The 18511-nt window shown below is 34.3% G+C and overlaps 1 protein-coding gene across 1 annotated transcript; it reads right to left on the reverse strand.

Moving 5' to 3' along the window:
• Positions 1-6963: 6963 nt before the first annotated feature.
• LOC131027460 (uncharacterized) lies at positions 6964-9013 on the reverse strand. Its single transcript, XM_057957538.2, has 3 exons — positions 8279-9013; positions 7515-7907; positions 6964-7374 (listed from the first exon to the last, which is right to left on the reverse strand). Exons 1-3 carry the CDS (start codon positions 8999-9001, stop codon positions 7309-7311), a joined length of 1182 nt encoding a protein of 393 aa, XP_057813521.2. The 5' UTR covers positions 9002-9013; the 3' UTR covers positions 6964-7308.
• Between the last annotated feature and the right edge of the window lie 9498 nt (positions 9014-18511).

The raw sequence follows: 18511 nt of genomic DNA on the forward strand, positions 1-18511 counted from the left end.
TACATGGCACAATTTCCTAAGTCTAAACACATTCTAGAATCTTATGTGGATTTGACATCATTGTTTAGTTATTGACTAAGTATAGCTCTCCATCTTGTTAAATTACCAAAAAAAAATATATATATCCATCATCCTCGACTATACTTTGTTTTTTTGTTTTGTTTTTTAAATAATGCCTGGTAAACATTTTAACGTGACTAGCGACGCTAGCATGACACACCCTCCAGCTCCACGTGAAACACTTTTGACCCGGAGCTATGAACCAGTGAGGCCACAACGGGGTACCTCATCCCCACACTTCACTTGTTCAAACCCGCGAGCACAACGACCCAACAAAGACACAAGGCTTGCGAGCACAATGGCCCAATAGGGGTTTGGACCTTGGTCGCCGCTTCACCAACGAAGTGTTTTAAACTGCGACACTACATATCTGAAGACGACTATACTTAGTTAATATAAGCTAAATGTGCTTATTTCTCTGCTTCTACTTAGCCTTAGTTTTCTAGTTTAAGAATTTCCATTTCTTCTTAGTTTTAGTAAATCTATCCAATTCTAAATGAAGGTTTCTTAGATTCACATGTTGATCCATGCATACAACATCTATCTTGCAAAATAATGATAGATTGTTGACACAAATGACAAATTCATTTACATTTAAAATATTTACATTCAAAATCCTCTGGTTTAGTATTACTTTAAGATTTCATTACTTTGGTAGAGTTTCTCTTCCCCAACATGAATGTATTGGCTTTAGATTTTTTTTATTTTTTTTTGTATGCTTTTCCCCTGCATATTTGCTAACATTTATTATGTTTGAAATCCTCCTACCTAAAGTTTCTTTTTTTCTTTTTTCATTTTTGTCATTTCATGAATTATATTTGTTCTATTAACTACAATATCTCCCAAAGTTTCTATCATTGCATCATTTGGTTGAGCATCTATTCAACATGTTTGTTCATATAGAGACACATCTCATATATATACACAAAAGGATAATGCACATCATAAATCCATACAAGATACACTAATTTATATGGAATCCTTAGGGATGATTTTTATTGTTAAGTATTTACTTCACACACATGTTTCTTAATGATACATACTTTTAGCTATCTATCATTTTAGGATTCACATATATCTTAAATTCAAATAAATAAATTATGGTTAAATTTGTATACCCATGCCAATTTCTATTTATTTTTGTATCCATTATAATGAATTGTCTTGATGCGTGTACATAGTGATAAATAACGCAATCTTGTATAAAATTGAAATCTTTTCCCTAACTCTTTTATCTATTTATACAAATTCATATCCTATATACTTAATTAAACCCTATCCATTTATATATTCACTCTTATACATTCATGCTTAATTATAATTAAAAAAATATAATCAAATTTTAATTTATATATAATAAATTTTAAATTTTATTATTATTAGAAATTAAAAAAATAATGAAAATATTCACACTATTTAATAACTCTAAAATATTGTTCTTACATATATTTTAATGATAAATTTGAATCACAATATATTTTAACATAGAAATTTCATAAACTTTTTACCATATATTTGTTGGACACAAGATGCCACTAAGAGGAGGGGGGGTGGTGAATCAGTGGTTTCCAAAACTCTTAACCATTTAACCCTAAGAGTGAGTACTGGTTAGCAATGCAAATACTAAGTAAACCTATCAGTGAGATAAAGGAAGATATCACAATGCAACCACACAAAGGCACATTACATAACACTGGTATATACGAGGAAAACCAAAGATGGGAAAAACCTCGGTGAGAAAAGTTGTTGGAGTCTACTCCTCTAATCCAGCCTCACAAAGAAAATAATGGTTACAACATTTAGGGCACCAACCCAAGGAGCACCACCCCTACTGATTTTGGGCACCAACCCCTACTGATTTATGGGCACCAACCCTTGGACCGAGCTCCAACTCGGTGATAACAATATATTATATCAAAATAATACAATAGTTGTATCTCGATTACAAATGAGTTCTATAACCTCTGCAAATAATTAGTCCAATCTTTCATATATCTTTGAAAAACCTATCCAATCTTTTAGATATCTTTGAAACATTAATCCTCCTGTTTGTCCAAGTATACAATCCATTTTTGGGGATCACATATTTCCACTTTGATGGATTCGATGAAGTCTCTGAAGTCCTCCATGACTTTGGAGCTTTTCCTGAGACCACCTGACTTGTCATCTATGTCTAAGATTGCATTAAAATCTCCTGCCACCATAATTCTATCTTGGTTAAGCAGATCAACTTGGTCAATAATCTCTCTCCATACTTTCGCCTTCTCCTCCATTTTATTAGGACCATATACGTTTATTAGGAGAAATTCCGCTATACCACCAATGCTGGAGACTCAACAAATTATCCAATTAGTGTTAGAGGCGATTGGGGACACTGAAGTTGATACCAGATTCCAAAGAACACCTAGACCCCCGGCTGCTCCTCTTGCCGCTTGAAACATAACATTCCACTTACAACAAAGCTTCAAGAAATCTAGGGCCTTATCATCAGATAGCTTGGTCTCTTGAAGCAAAACTATATCAATAGCCATTTTGCCAACCGCTCTCTTAACCAAGCATCTTTTGTTAGGGGTCGTTAGACCCTTGATGTTCCAAGTTGAGATCTTCATATGCCCCCAAGGAGGGAGTTACCTCCCTTGGGCTTCTTCAGGAAATCCAACACACTAACAATACCTTTTTCAGAGGCTCTATCCTCCATGACTTGCCTATTGCTCCTACGACCCCTATATCCCTTGGTTCTCCCCAATAGGGCATTTGTTGACTGGCTAATGCATCTAGGGTCCACATTATCCAGTTTGTCACCTTTGATTTCTCCATATTCAGAAAAAAATTCAAACTCATTCTTCGACTCTGGAGATAAAGCCTCCACCTCCCTAGGCTTGTTCTCTATGGCCTCGACCACTGCTTGCGAGAGCAACATATAAGGATTGGATACATTGTCAATTGCAGTCTGATGATTCTATTTTGAAGCAAAGACTGGTGGGCGATCTTTGCTCCCCAAGCACTACTCATTATGCGACAAACTAAGAAGGTTTTGAGAGGTTGTATTATCCTTAACCACCCAATTTTGCTTAGGCCTCCTGACCGGATTACTATGTGCCCTCCTAATGAACATTTTGCAATCTGTGGAAAAATGGAATTTACTTCCACATCTCTGAAAAGGAATAATTCCCTTCTCGATCTCAATTTGTTATCTTCATTTGCCTTCTGGTGTGATAAGAGTGGCATGAGATGGAATAGTTTTTACCACCACAATCTTCAGTCTAGCATATGTGTATAAATCCTCCTCTATTATATTTTCATCTATCTCTAACAAGAGTCTCATTGTCTGCCCAATCTTCTCGAGGCTACTATCCCCTCAGTATTCAATTAGCAAGTTATATAAACTGATCCATACAGGGCTATCGTATACAACCAAAGGAAGGGGATCGAAATTAGATTGCTAGGGTTGAATATATATAGGATTGTCATCCACAAACCAATTCTCCTGGTGCAAAACTCTATTTCTTTCAAAGCCTTCTACAAACACTACCACAAAGAAGCCTCTGGGTAAATATTTCACCACCAAGCCGATTCCCCATATCTTGGCAATCCAACCTTTAATGCAACTTCTCGACTTGTTTGGGCCCACAACCCTGCAAATGACCACATGTTCCTCCCATAATGCTTGGTCTACCTCTGTTTCACAAGAAAGATCAATTACAAGATGTGCTTCCCTCTCAACAAACACCGCAAACTCCTTGCAGTGGTCACCATTAAATTGTAACTGATTTTGCAGAGGGGGGTTCCTAGCTCTCTCCATTTCCTTCCATTCATATTTATTTGATTTAATGAGTAATGCAAATTATAATCATGATGCACTTGTATATATTAAAATAAATTTTAATTTAATTATCTATTTTTCTAATACAAATAATCCTACACAATTAGTAGATATTTTTCGTGATATGTTTATAGATAAATCATATAGATCTAATAATTTACAACTATTATTTTCTATTCTTACTTTTTCTATTGTGACTACAGTTTCATCTATTTTTTTACTACATTTTATCATAGATACCTCTTACATCATTACTCCTATCATTATTCATACTCATGATACCATAGAAAAATATTACATGCGAGTAATTAAGAAATCCAAGGAGACAAGAGAGCTAAAGGAAAATGTTGTAGAAGTGTTGCAAAGAGATTTAGAGTTTGTCAGAGATACATGTGAGATTGAGACTGTAAGAGAGATAGGGTTGCCAAAAGAAAAACCAAAAAATGGAAGATTGATTTTAAAAATGAGAAGAAAGAAAAAAGGGAGAGGTTTATGGTCTATTTAGATTCATCTTGAGCTATTGCCATTGGTTTGGGAAAGTTACAATTGGTGAAATACATAGAAATGACCACCAAACACAAATTATCACGGGACACTAGTGCATAATGCAAACATTCACACATCGCACTAGTGTTCAAATAATTTAAGATAAAAAATGATGAGACACTAGAAAAAGACAAGGTTAATATAAAGGTGATATAAAATTGACAAAAAGGTACCACAAGAAATAAGAACTACACTCCATTGGAAGGAGAAAGGATAATGCAAGGGCTAAAATGTAGGTAGGGAAAACACTAAGAAATGGAAACCAAGGGATGTATAAAACATAGCATAAAATTGTAAGGATCTTCAATTTTTAACATTATAGTAACCATGTACATGTGGACTTGATCTTGGATAAAACTTCATGGTTAAGTGTGCTTAAGTCGAAGTAGTATTGTAGTGGGTGACCTCCTAGGAAGACTCAATTGTTCAACCCTAGAAGAATCACTTAGATGTAACTAGTGTTGAGTTGCCCATTAATGCTCATGGTAGATGATTTTATGTGAACCACTACTCATGAAATATGGGTCAATGAATCTAACTTGGAAACTATGCAATTGAATAGTAAATAATTTGATGTACGCTAGCTATAAAAATACAACCTACTCATCAATAGATGAGCTAAACAAGAACTATGAATGGTTCATAAGGCACAACACTTCCTCAAGGTTTTGCAAATGGTGCAACAAGCTAAGTGGGTTTGAGATTGGGGGAAACTCCATAGTTAAGCATGCTTGAGTTGGATTGGTGCTTGAAAGAGTGACATCTTGAGAAGTCTCTATGATTCATCCCTATGACCATCATCTAGAAGCAATTTGTTCTAAGTGGTACATTCATGCTCATATGAGATGGGTTTGTGTGAACCACTACTTGTGAAATATGAATGATCGAGTTTCATTCAAAATCTATGTAGCTAAATCCTAATAGAACATCATAATTTAATCCATTGGACAAACCACCTCTACCTATCAATTAATGAGCTAAATGGCTCTATGATGAATGGTTCATGAGGCCAAAAATGGCTATTTTTTTTTAAAAATGAGATAGGAAGTTAAGTGGGGTTGATTTGAAAGAAAATTTCATGGTTGAGAGTATACAATTCAAAGTAGTGTTGGGATAAGTGATCTCCTAAAAATCCTTGATGTTTTACCCTTTTGAGCATCACGTAGTTGTAATGAGGGATAAATGAGCTATTTCTACTCATGAGAGATGGGTCTATGTGAATCATTGTTCATTAAATTTTGTTCAATGAGTTTTACTCAAAAACTACACAATTAAATCATAATAAAACATCAAAAATTGACATGTAGAAAAATACCTCATGCTTGCCAATGGGTGAGATAAAGAGCTGCTAAATGAATGGTCCATAAGGTGCAATACTTCTTGACGATTTTACAAAAGAGCTAGCAAGTTAAATGGGCGATCTTGGAAGAAACTCTATGGTTTGGTGCATTTGAGTCGAAGTAGTATTGGGATGAGTGACCTTGTGGGAAGTTCGATGCTTCACATCTATAAGCATCACCTAGATGTAATGAGTGCTAAGTGGATTGTCTATGCTCATGAAAAATGGTTTCTTGTGAACCACTACACATAAATGATGGGGTAGTAAGTCTGAATCGAAAGCCACACAATTGAATCCTAGTAAAGCGCCAAAATTTGACACATTACAACAATACCTCCTACTCATGACTAGATATTAGATTTAACAATTCAATTCTAGGAAATCATGGAAAGATTTTATTTGTAGTTTAAGTCACACATTACGCTAGAATTTCAATTACTATAAATTAATAAAAACTAATTAAATTATTTATTAAAAACTAACCAAAAATATATATTTTTTAAATTATAAATTAAATCTATAGAGAAAATGACTCATATCACTAATTTAAATTATTAACGACTTGAAAGATATAACTAATATAATATGTTGAGTGCTAAAAAATGCCAAAATTTTGTGACCCAATAATATGAAAAATGGAACAAATTATTATGTTTTCACTAAGTATTTTTTTCCCTACACTTTAAAATTAATAATTTTTTTTAGATTTATGACTAATTTGATTACCTTACACATTCAAAATTAGACTAATAAATTCTTTTTGAGTATTGATGGCTGATATAAAAAAGAATCTTAAACTTTAATACTTGAACTTTGTATATTAAGGATCAATATGATAAACACTCTCTCAATTTATATAATCTTTTATTATCTTTAAGTCAACTGAAGAGAATAAATACATAACAATGTTTATTGTTTAATGTTAAAAAAAAGTTGAATTTAATTGATGAAAACGATTATATGTTTATTGACTTTGTCATCTATTTATAAATTAAAATATTTGAAAATGTGAATGAATCAACTTTTGAATGATTTTAATGCAATCAACTACCATGTTTCATAACAATTTAACTAATAATTAGTTTTTATTTAATTTAAATATATATTCATTCATACTATTCAGATATGCATAATCAAATTATTTTAATTAAAAAAACTGAAATAAGACAAGTTTACTAATCCAGTATGACCCAATAAGTAATAATAATAAATTTCTTCTTCATTATGTTTTTACAATCCTAGCCCTTACAAAGATCTCATACTTTTACTTATCACAATGCTGAGCGAATCTGGAAAGTATTGAAAATGAACCCTTCGAGTACGATGGGAACAGGTTCCCCGTTATAGTCAGTATACTTATACGGACAACTTGATTGACCTACAAGCTTCTGTGATAAGATTTTAATGGCGGTCACATTAATTTCTTTCCTGTAAAGATCTCTTACTTTGATCCGTGAACTTACACAGAATACTCAATAAGAAATCTCGACCCAAAAAAGCGTTTCGTTTTGGTTTTCTTGCTTGACTTCAGGAATCCTCTTCATAACAGGGACTCTCTAATCGATGTGGCAAAATTTTGCCACTTGGAGACATCCCAGGCCTCACCCTGCACATATTCCATCAAACATTTCATAAGAACAAGAAGGATTCTGCAACATTTCATGAAAACAGGAAAGATTCTGAACACAGTGTGAGAGTGAGAATTGTAACTCAAAAATCTAAACAGGGTTGTAAACAAATACATACATTTGGTCTCAGGAGAATGTCAGAGCAAAATTGAAATGGCTGTGTCTCTGATTGCATAGAGAGGACTTCCATCTGTTTACTTCTCAATAGATCTAGTTGCTTGATCAGCAGACTTGCCGGGCACAAAGCCTTATCTTTCTGTATAATTATTTTCATGTTCACTTTGCAGGAGTCGTTCTTCCCTTGCTCCAAAGTTACTTCATCGCTTCTATAAATGACTCTGTTGTCTGAATCATATGACTGCTCCGTGGATTCGAACCCCTTACTTCCATCCTCTTTATTTGAAGAAACTGATTCCTGCAATATTTGGTTTTGATGTTCGAGCTCAGCAACACGGAGCTTTAATTCCTGCAGATAGCTTGTGGTATTTGCCAGTACTGAATGCTTATCTTTCTGTAAAAATATCATTTAGAAGTCAGAAGCAGCAACAAAATTGCAACTTAAAATCAGGTGCTTTTGAAAAAAAAAAAACAGTGCTGAAAGAGAAATACAGAGTTCTTGGAAAAGATTTGTAAATTTTTTCGAACGAATTGCCACATTCAAGGACAAGTTTATCTGGAATAAGTTTAAAATTACTTCATATTTCTTTTGATTTAAAAATTTTAATCACAATTTTTTTCCCAAAAACTTTATACGGACTCTGAAAACCTTATCTTCTCAGGATCCAAAAAGGCAAGACACCAGAACAATCTAATGACTCCAGATTCATAACATCACTTATTTTGCCAGGAAAAAATCACGATGAAAACGAAATAATTTAATACCTTGGTGATTGTAGGCACGAGAGAACGGAGATTTGAGAAGTGCTGTCTCAATTTGACTCTCCTGTTCCGCTCGGCTAGCATATGGTCAAACGCCGATTTGTTCTGAAACCCTGATTTTGATTGCTGTACTTGATGAGGAGGAGGAGGAGGAGGAGCAGCAGTTTGCATTGAAATCTGCCTCGTCAATTTTTGCTTCTTCTCGATTTTTCTGAGAACATCTAAGCATCTCTTGTGCAAAATTTGGCCGCGTTTGAAGATATCTACAGCAGGCACTGGATTAGCTTTAACGTATTTGCAAAAGGCAGTCTGTGCGCACACACTTTGAGAACAGGGCAAAGAGTGAACCGCCAGTTGATTAAATCCCTCTGCACTCTGCAAATCCTCTGAGGAATTCGAAAGCCAGGAGGTTTCAGTGGAAGCATAAGGGGGAACCTTAAATGCCAGCACATCCTCCACATAAAGAGAAGTCTCAAAATCCAACATTTCCTCCATTACAGAGCAAGCATTTTTGCTACCTATGACAGGGCAATCAAGATCAAAGCTAGGATTGAATCCATCAAAAAATGTTGCCATTGCCTCAAACTGAAAACCACTGAGATCAGAAAAGCGGCGGGATTCGATCTCTGATCTACTACATACGAAATCGTTTGTTTGCAATGCAGCAAAAGGCGATGGGGCCCTGTATATAGAAGAGATCTGATAGCACCGCACGCCCAACGTCATCAAAATTAAATATATTCTGTCACCATGCGACCAACACTTCATTAGCTTTGACTTGACTTCAAGTCAAAAACAAACACAGCGACCTCAAAAAAACTGTTAATCACCCATTAAATTCTCATTCATATCATATCTACTTTAATACCGAACAATTGTTATCCATATGTTGGCTGTTTACATTTTAGCATAAGACTTCAACAAATGACAGACTCAATTTGTGGGCTGCTTACTATTCTACAAATCTGTCTCTGTAGATTGAAAGAGAAACATTTAAGACAATTCGAACTGCATTAGGCAATGCTATGTGAAATTTCCTTGCACAGCACAACTTAGAGCACATGGAAAAATAGTTTAACTAATCGAAATTGTTCAAAGAAAGCAGGCGACGGATTCCATCGTCCATTATGTGCGCAATAAGTAAAGGACAAGGAATAGTTATGGGTCTTGTGACTTCAATTCAATTTGATCTTTAAGAGTTTTTCTTCTTTTGTTCTAGTCTAAGATGATAATTGTAGAAAAAGGATATTTCCGTGCCCCCCTAAATTTTTTGGTGGTTAACAGATGCAATGAATGGTAAGTATAGAGTCAAGTTGTTTAAGTGTTTGACTCAATGTAATGGTATTGTTTTGAAATATATGTATATGAAATGATATGTTTGTGTAAGAAATTCGATTCATTTTTAGTCTTTTTATCTATTTGTACATATATATTTCTATATTTTTAGTTAGACGTTTTATTTATTTAGACACATGTTCTTATATATTCGTTTTTTCTGCGTATTTATCACACATATCTATGCACCTATCTTTATTTAGTCTTTAGTCACTTAGATTTGATCTTTATGCCATTCTAGAGCACGTCTGCCCTTTGAAGAGTGACATTGTGGTCACAAACTTGTTGCTTTCCAATTTATAATTCAAATTTGGCTAACTTTTTCCTCTTCCTTCCATCTTGGAAAGGTGACATTGTGGTCACAAACTTGTCGCTTTTCAATTTAAAATTCAAAATTCAATATTCAAATTTGGCTACCTATTTCCCTTTGTCCTTCCATCATGGAAGAGTGACCACGTTTCCAATTTCAAGATGTTGCATGTATTCATTCTAGTTTTCTACTCATGCGTTCATAAGAACATCATTTTAGAGTAGCAAAATATCTAAATTTAGTAAAATATCTAGATTTAGACATATTTTTAAAGAGACCATCATTTCTACAATTTTCTTGGTCTAAATGCATTCTATAATGTTATCCATTTGGCATTATTGTTTAGCTATTGACTAAGTATAACTCTCCCTATTGTTAAATTCTCAAGAATTTTTTTTATCTATCATCCCCAACTATACTTAGTTAATCTAAGCTAAATGTGCTTGTTTGATTGCATCTATTTAACCTTGGTTTACTACTTTAAGAATTGTATTTTCTTTTTTTTGTTTTGGTAAATCTATCCATTCTCACATATCCCAACCTTTTTCTTAGGGCTCATACTACATGAAAGTTTATTACATTCACATGTGTTGACATTACATCTTTTTGTAGATCTACTATTCCCTTTTACATCATTGTGCTCCATTCAATGTATCTTATTTTATTACAATTTGTGTCCTTTATTATGATACAAACTTTTAGACGTGTGATCATTTTAGGATTCACACACACCTTAAATTCAAGTAAATGTATGATGGTTAAAATATATGTACCCATATTTGTGTATCCATTATAATGAAATGCCTAAGTGATATATATACATACTAATAAATGACACTATCTTGTATAAAATTGAACTCTTTTTCCTAACTCTTTTCCCTAACTCTTTCATCTATTTATACAAATTAATATCCCCATACAATTAACTAAACCCTACGCATTTATGTATTCACTCTTATACATTTATGATTAATTATCATTAAAAAATAATAATCAAAATTTTAAAATATATATAATAAAAAAACTATTTTATCATTATTATAAGTTAAAAAAAGGTATTCAATCTTTACAATAACTCTAAAATATTGTTCTTGTGTGTTTTAATGATAAATTTGAATCACAATATGTTTTAACATAGAAATTTTAAAAACTTTCTACCATAATATTTTTCAAAATTTCTTATCATGTTGAAAGGGAAACACATAAAAAGATTATTCAAAATTTCAGCGTGCACCACAATTCAAAGCACTGAAGGCACAAAAAGACATGGAACAATAAGAATAATAATTTCCGACAAATACAATGAACGATAAGTGAAGCCTTTGAATATGGATTTTTTTTTGACAAAGTATGTATATTATTATTTCTTTTTTTCTTCCGGATAGTCCTCCTAAATCTGCTTTGGTCTAAGGTGATAAAAAAGTATAAATCAAAGGGTGGACAAATTCAATGAACTACAATTTTAAAATTTTGATTAAAGTTCTTTCAAGTTTTGATTTTATGTAGGGATTAATTTTTAGATTATATATATATATATATAAACATAAATCTTTGATTTTTATTTTTAACATATTTTTTTATCATTTAAAAGAAGTGTATTGTCTATTTCTCTAATACAAATAATCCTACACAATTAGTAGATATTTTTCATGATATGTTTATAGATAAATCATATAGATCTAAGAATTTATCAGTAGTATTTTCAAATCTTATTTTTTCTAAAGTGACTACTTCATTTATTCCTCTTTTACTTCCACCATAGATACCTCTTCCACCATTACTCCTATCATTATTCATCTTCGTGATACCATCGCCACTAGTGTTCCATATTTCAGTAACTTTCCATTGTTCACTTACCCCTAGCCTTATGGTTCTACTTCAAAATATACTCTTCTAATCATATCAAATGCCCTTATGGTGTTCCACACTACCACGTGTTTTTCCTCCACCACTATTGTACCAATAGTTACCCAACCTAATAAACTCAATATTGCTACCTGTTGACCTCCAAAGCTTGCACTTAGAGAGAGGGTAGTCTAGAAGTTTCAAAGGTGTGGGACCTGCAACCTATGCAACAACCTCTTGGATTTTAGAAGGCAACTCTTTGGAGAGGAGAAATAAGAACTACACACCATGGGAAGGAGAAAGGATAATGCAAGGGATAAAATGAACATAGGGAAACACTAAGAAATGGAAACCAAAGAAAGCATAAAACAGTATAAAATTGTAAGGATCTTCAATTTTTAACAATATACTAACAATGTAAGTGGACATGATCTTGGGTAAAAATTTATGGTTAAGTATGCTTAAGTTGAAGTAGTATTGTAATGTGTGACCTCCCAAGGAGACTCAATTATTCAACCCTAGATGAATCACTTAGATGCAACTAGTGTTGAGTGGCCTGTTTATGCTCATGATAGATGATTTAATGTGAACCACTACTCATGAAATATGGGTCAATGACTTTAACTCAAAAACTATGCAATTGAATACTAAATAATTTGATACACTAGATATAAAACTACTACCTACTCATCAATGGATGAGCTAAATGGGAACTGAAGAGGGGAAAATGGAATGAGAGGTTAAATGATCAAAATGACAATGAAATGAGCAAGAAAACACTAAAACATCAAAAGATCATTTATACCTTTTCTATTTTACCTCTCCCTCAGATTGAACCTTTGGTGAAGTTCAATAGCACCTCTCTTCAACTTGATTGGATGGGCTCCTTCTTGATGGATGTGGAATGCTCTCCAAATGCTCAACAAGGTAAGTTGATTATTGGATTGGATTTGGATTATGGATAGAAGGATGCGATAATGGAGGATTACGAGGACATGATAGATGGATGATTAGAAGAGGATGAGAGGAGAAAAGAGAAGCATAAGAATGTCATAGAAGATGATGATTGATTTGTGAGGAGAAGAGGCTCCAATTTATAGATTGGAGGAGGCCAATGGAGGGCTAAGATCGATTTGATCATGAAAAGTTGAGATTGATTTGAGATAGAAGGCATGGATCAAGGGTGCCTTGGGAAAATAAACATGAATATAAAATTCCTTGAGAAGAGGGGGGAAAGAAAATTTGAATTAAAAAATGAGGAATTAAAATTTCCAAAATAAGGATGCATTGAGGGATTCAAAGAAATTTGAATTTCTTTGAGAGACTCAATGTTGATGTGACATGAGTGGGAATTAAAAATTGAGGGATAATGATAAGCATGATTATGAGAGATTCTAGAAGGATTAATTAGGCTAATGGGATTAGGAAAAGTGATTTGCAGGAATCACATGACTAGGTTAATTAATTAGAATTAATTAACCGACTGGGTTTAGAGGAAATAATTATTGCAGGGGACTTTAGAAGAATAGGAGAATAATTAATTTATTTGATAAATTAATTATTGGACAATAGTGATAGGATTAATTAAATTAGATTTAATTAACACTGAGAAGAATAAGGATAACACAATTAAGTCAATTAATTATGTTGACATGCTTAAATTAATTAAATATTAATTTTAGGTGTCTATGTTTTGCCCCTATTTGATATAGCATTGTGAAATGATGTTATATCAAAGAAGAATAAAACATAGTGGAAGAAAAGGATAAGGACTAGTAGCATGATGCCCTAGTCATGAGATGAGGAAGAATGATGAGGAGGAAGGATGACGGGGAAGTAGTTGTATGCCCCCCTCGAGAGGACATGCGAGTTTGAAGAACACGGTTGTGCTCTCGAAAGGAATTAGAAGAATAAGTGATGAAAGGATGAAGATAATGAAAGAGGGAACTAGGATGGGTTGGAGTGTTGTGAATGAAATGAGACAAAGAAATGATAAATGGATTGGATTTCTTGTTGAGAAAGTATAGAGAGAAAACCTAGATTTGATATTGCTATGGATAGTCTACACCATTGATTATAAGAACCAGGATGATATGAAGATTCGTACAAGGAAGACCTTCAAACACACTATTCCATGAAAACTATGCCCCATTATACACCAACCAAGACATACCAAGATATAGGATGATCATGAAAGTCCTGAACAAGTATAGTCCTGGGACACAAGATGAAAACAAAGTGAAAAGCTCAAGCATGCAAACAACATGGACATGACCAACTTACATCTCTTGCCAAGAGTAGGACATGGATTTGGATAAACTGTCGGACTAGGGAAGGAGACATCTGAATGGGCAGGTGATGGATTTGGATGAACTTCCAGACATGGGAAGGATTCATCCCGATGTGCAGAGTGATGGATTGATGGATGACAAAAGACAAGCTGGATGTGCAAGATTTGCAAATGAAAGGATTGTTGCTTGGATTTGATTAGCAAAGTATGGATGGGTGCTTGGATTAGGCACAAGTTAGTGCGAGCTCAAGTAGATGGGGAAAGCTCAGTTTGATGGATTGGATAGGATTAGAAGAAGGATAAATGATTAGATAGGATGAAAAAGAGGGATGGATGATTGAGTGGGATCGGATTGAGGATGGGATTAATGATTAAATTGAAAGAGATTCAGAATATTATTGGATGAGATAGGATTGGATTAGAAATTGAATAGGGTGGGGTGGATTAGGATTGGATTTGATTGAATGGAACCAATGACAAGGGAGAACCAAGGATTAGTAAGAGAATGGATAGATGAATGGACAAAGATATTGTTTAGATAGATGGATCAAGTGGATGGATAGGAAATGGAGGAATGAAGGATGGAGGGTAGGATGATGGAGACCCAAGGACTATGTTGCAAAGGAGTGAAATTCCCCACACCAAAATTAGTGGAATTAAAGATGGTGGATAAAGATGTATGAGGTGTAAGGATAATGTGTAGTGGATATGTATGGTAGAGGATTAAGTCTTGAATGCTCCAAAGCATGCATGCATATACCTTATTTTACCTTTATATGATCAAGACAAAAGATAGGAATGGAGGATTCATTTTGATAGGATGAGGGATATGTGATGGAGGATATGGATAAGATAGTTAAGATCAAAGATAGGAAAGGAGAATGGACTTAGATACGATGCAGATGGATGAGAGGATTGTGTGGATGAAGCTTTCCCCTAAGTGTAGATGCAAGAGGAGGGAATTACACATGACGCTTGTTTGCCAAGTTTTCATCATGGTACCTACCCAAGGCGCCACAAGAAGTGGTTTTCACCATTGGGTGAAATGATTTTTCTTTACTTTTTTCTGATTTTTTTTTTTGTATTTTTTTTTTTTTTTTTTTGATTTGAATTTTTAGAATAGTTTGGATGGATAAGGATAAGGATGAGTTGATATGGAAGATAGTGGATGCGTGAAGGAGGAAGGGAGGACTCAAGCATATAGCTCCGTAGATGGTATCATTTAGTATTGCTTTAAATTGGAGGTATGCTCAGAGATGTTGGTAACAATAATTGGGGAGATGAAATGGATAGGGGATGGAAGATAAGGATTTGGAAAGGATTGGACTAATGGAATGGGATTATGAAAAATGGATGGGGTTTTGAAGAATTTGTGGAAGATCAACATTGGCACACACCTTGAAGGGTGGTGTAGTAGTGGAGGAGAGTGTTTTGAATTAGATGGGGGATAAAGTGTGGATTTTGGGAAATTTGGACCCAAAATAGAAGAAGAGGATGATGGAGTTGGGATAGTGGATTTTGGGACATAAGGACCCAAAATAGATTTTGAAGATGGAGGAGTGTTAGATGGATGATTGGAGGACTTATGAATGGATGGAGCTTTTGGATTAGCAAGTTTGGATGCCAATTTTGATTTTGCTTTGGGATGGATTGCCTCTTTGGGAATCCACATAGTTTTTGATTTTTTCTTTTGGGGCGTGCTAGAGTGAAGAGGGGAAAATGGAATGAGAGGTCAAATGATCAAAATGACAATGAAATGAGCAATAAAACACTAAAAAATCAAAATATCATTTATACCTTTGCTATTTTACCTCTCCTTCGGATTGAGCTTTCAGTGAAGTTGAATAGTGCCTCTCTTCAACTTGATTGGATGGGATCCTTCTTGATGGATGTGGAATGCTCTCCAAATGCTCAACAAGGTAAGTGGATTATTGGATTGGATTTGGACGATGGATAGAAGGATTTGATAAAGGAGGATTATGAGGACATGATAGAGGGATGATTATAAGAGAATGAGAGGAGAAAATAGTAGCATAAGAATGCCATAGAAGATGATGATTGGTTTGTGAGGAGAAGAGGCTCCAATTTATAGATTGGAGGAGGCCAATGGAGGGCCAAGATTGATTTGATCATGAAGGGTTGATATTGATTTGAGATAGAAGGCATGGATCAAGGGTGCCTTGGGAAAATAAACAAGAATATAAAATTCCTTGAGAAGAGGGGGGAAAGGAAATTTGAATTCAAAAATGAGGAATTAAAAATTCCAAAATAAGGATGCATTGAGGGATTAAAAGAAATTTGAATTTCTTTGAGAGACTCAATGTTGATGTGACATGAGTGGGAATTAAAAATTGAGGGATAATGATAAGCATGATTATGAGAGATTCTAGAAGGATTAACTAGGCTAATGGGATTAGGAAAAGTGATTTGTAGGAATCACATGACTAGGTTAAGTAATTAGAATTAATTAACTGAGTGGGTTTAAAGGAAATAATTATTGGAGGGGAATTTAGAAGAATAGGGGAATAATATATTATTTGATAAATTAATTATTGGACAATAGTGATAGGATTAATTAAATTAGATTTAATTAACACTAAGAAGAATAAGGATAACACAATTAAGTCAATTAATTATGTTGACATGCTTAAATTAATTAAATATTAATTTTAGGTGTCTACAGGAACTATAATGAATAGTTCATAAGGAACAACAATTCCTCAAGGTTTTGCAAATGGAGTAGCAAGCTAAGTGGGTTTGAGATTGGTGGAAACTCCATAGTTTTATATTAGAGCAAAAGAAGGTTTTGAAGGGACCCAAAACCCTTTACACAAAATATCAGTTTGGACTTAACAAGATATTAAGCCAAAACATATCACTACAAATAAACAACCCCATAGAAACATATTCAATAAAACATCAATGGGGTAGAGACAAAACCGACCTCAAAAAGGGACACAATGAGGATTCAACCAACGGGAACCCACAACCTAAACAAAAGCTACACAAAAAACTAGCAAGCAGCCAAAAACCAAAGAAAGGGCTAGAGAAAACTCCAGCCCAATCACCCACAACCATGGACCCTCAAGATTTACCTTTAGTACTACCCTTTTGGGAACAAAGAGTCATGTCAAAAGAGGGCTTAGGCATCTTAGATATCTTTCCTTTAACAATTATCCAACCCTCTTCCACCTTAGCAGCCACATCAAACCAATCCGATGAACCCAACATTGAGCCACCAAAAATTTGAGAAGGAGCACCAGTAGCACCCCCCTTCTCAGAGGCATAAATACTCCCTCTAGGCAAAGCGTCATCATGAACACTAACAGAGTTGATAGCCAAAGGACAATCACCAGACGTAGATACTCGGTACACAATTCCACCCGAGGAATCAACATGAGGGACATGAGACTGCATACCAGCCTCAATAGCCACACCACCTGAAGCCATAACAATTTGACAAGAAACAACAATCTCATGCGCTACCATTTGAGAACCCATATGAATATCATATTTCTTCTCAACCGTGTAATGTTGATTTTAAGCACCCTTCCACAATGAGGCCGACAAAGTCTTCTTTTCAAGCCCACAATGCCTAGCGGCAAGACCTGTTTTGAAACATCTTCGACACCTAAAGGGTATCCCTTCATAGTCCAAATATTGAACCCAACTGCCCATAGAAGAATTGATAACAATTTCAATAGGGATTCCTTTTGAAACATCTAGCTCAACCAAAATATGGGCAAACGTGGAGTGAAGAACGTCAGACAAATCATCATCCACCAACAAAAAATACCCAAGAGCATTACCAACTTCCTCAAAATGAGAATCAACCCACAAATGAAGAGGGAGATAAGAAATCCTAACCCAAACCGGAATAAGCATGCTTGATTTAGAGTATTGCTTGAAAGAGTGACCTCTTGGGAAGTCTTTATGCTTCATTCTTATGATCATCACATAGAAGAAATGTCTTCTAAGTGGAACATTCATGCTCATAAGAGATGGGTTTGTATGAACTACTCCTTGTGAAATATGAATGAATGAGTTTGATTCAAAATCTATGTAGTTATATCCTAATAAAATATCACAATTTAATCCATTCCATAAACAACCTCTACCTCTCAATCGATGGCCTAAAGGGCTCTATAATGAATGGTTCATAAGGCCAAAACATGGCTAATATTTTTACAAATGAGATAGGAAGTTAAGTGGGATTGATCTTAGGGAAAATTTCATGGTTGAGTGTATTCAATTCAAAGTAGTGGTGAGATAAGTGATCTCCTAAAAATATTTGATGTTTCACCCTTTTTAGCATCACCTAATTGTACTCATGAGAGATGGGTTCGTGTGAATCATTGCTCATTAAATTCAAGATTCAACGAGTTTTACTGAAAAACCACACAATTGAATAGTAATAAAACATCATAATTTGACTTGTAGAAAAATACCTCATGCT

The sequence above is a fragment of the Cryptomeria japonica genome, chromosome 4 (genome assembly GCF_030272615.1).
Source record: "Cryptomeria japonica chromosome 4, Sugi_1.0, whole genome shotgun sequence".
Taxonomy (NCBI): domain Eukaryota; kingdom Viridiplantae; phylum Streptophyta; class Pinopsida; order Cupressales; family Cupressaceae; genus Cryptomeria; species Cryptomeria japonica.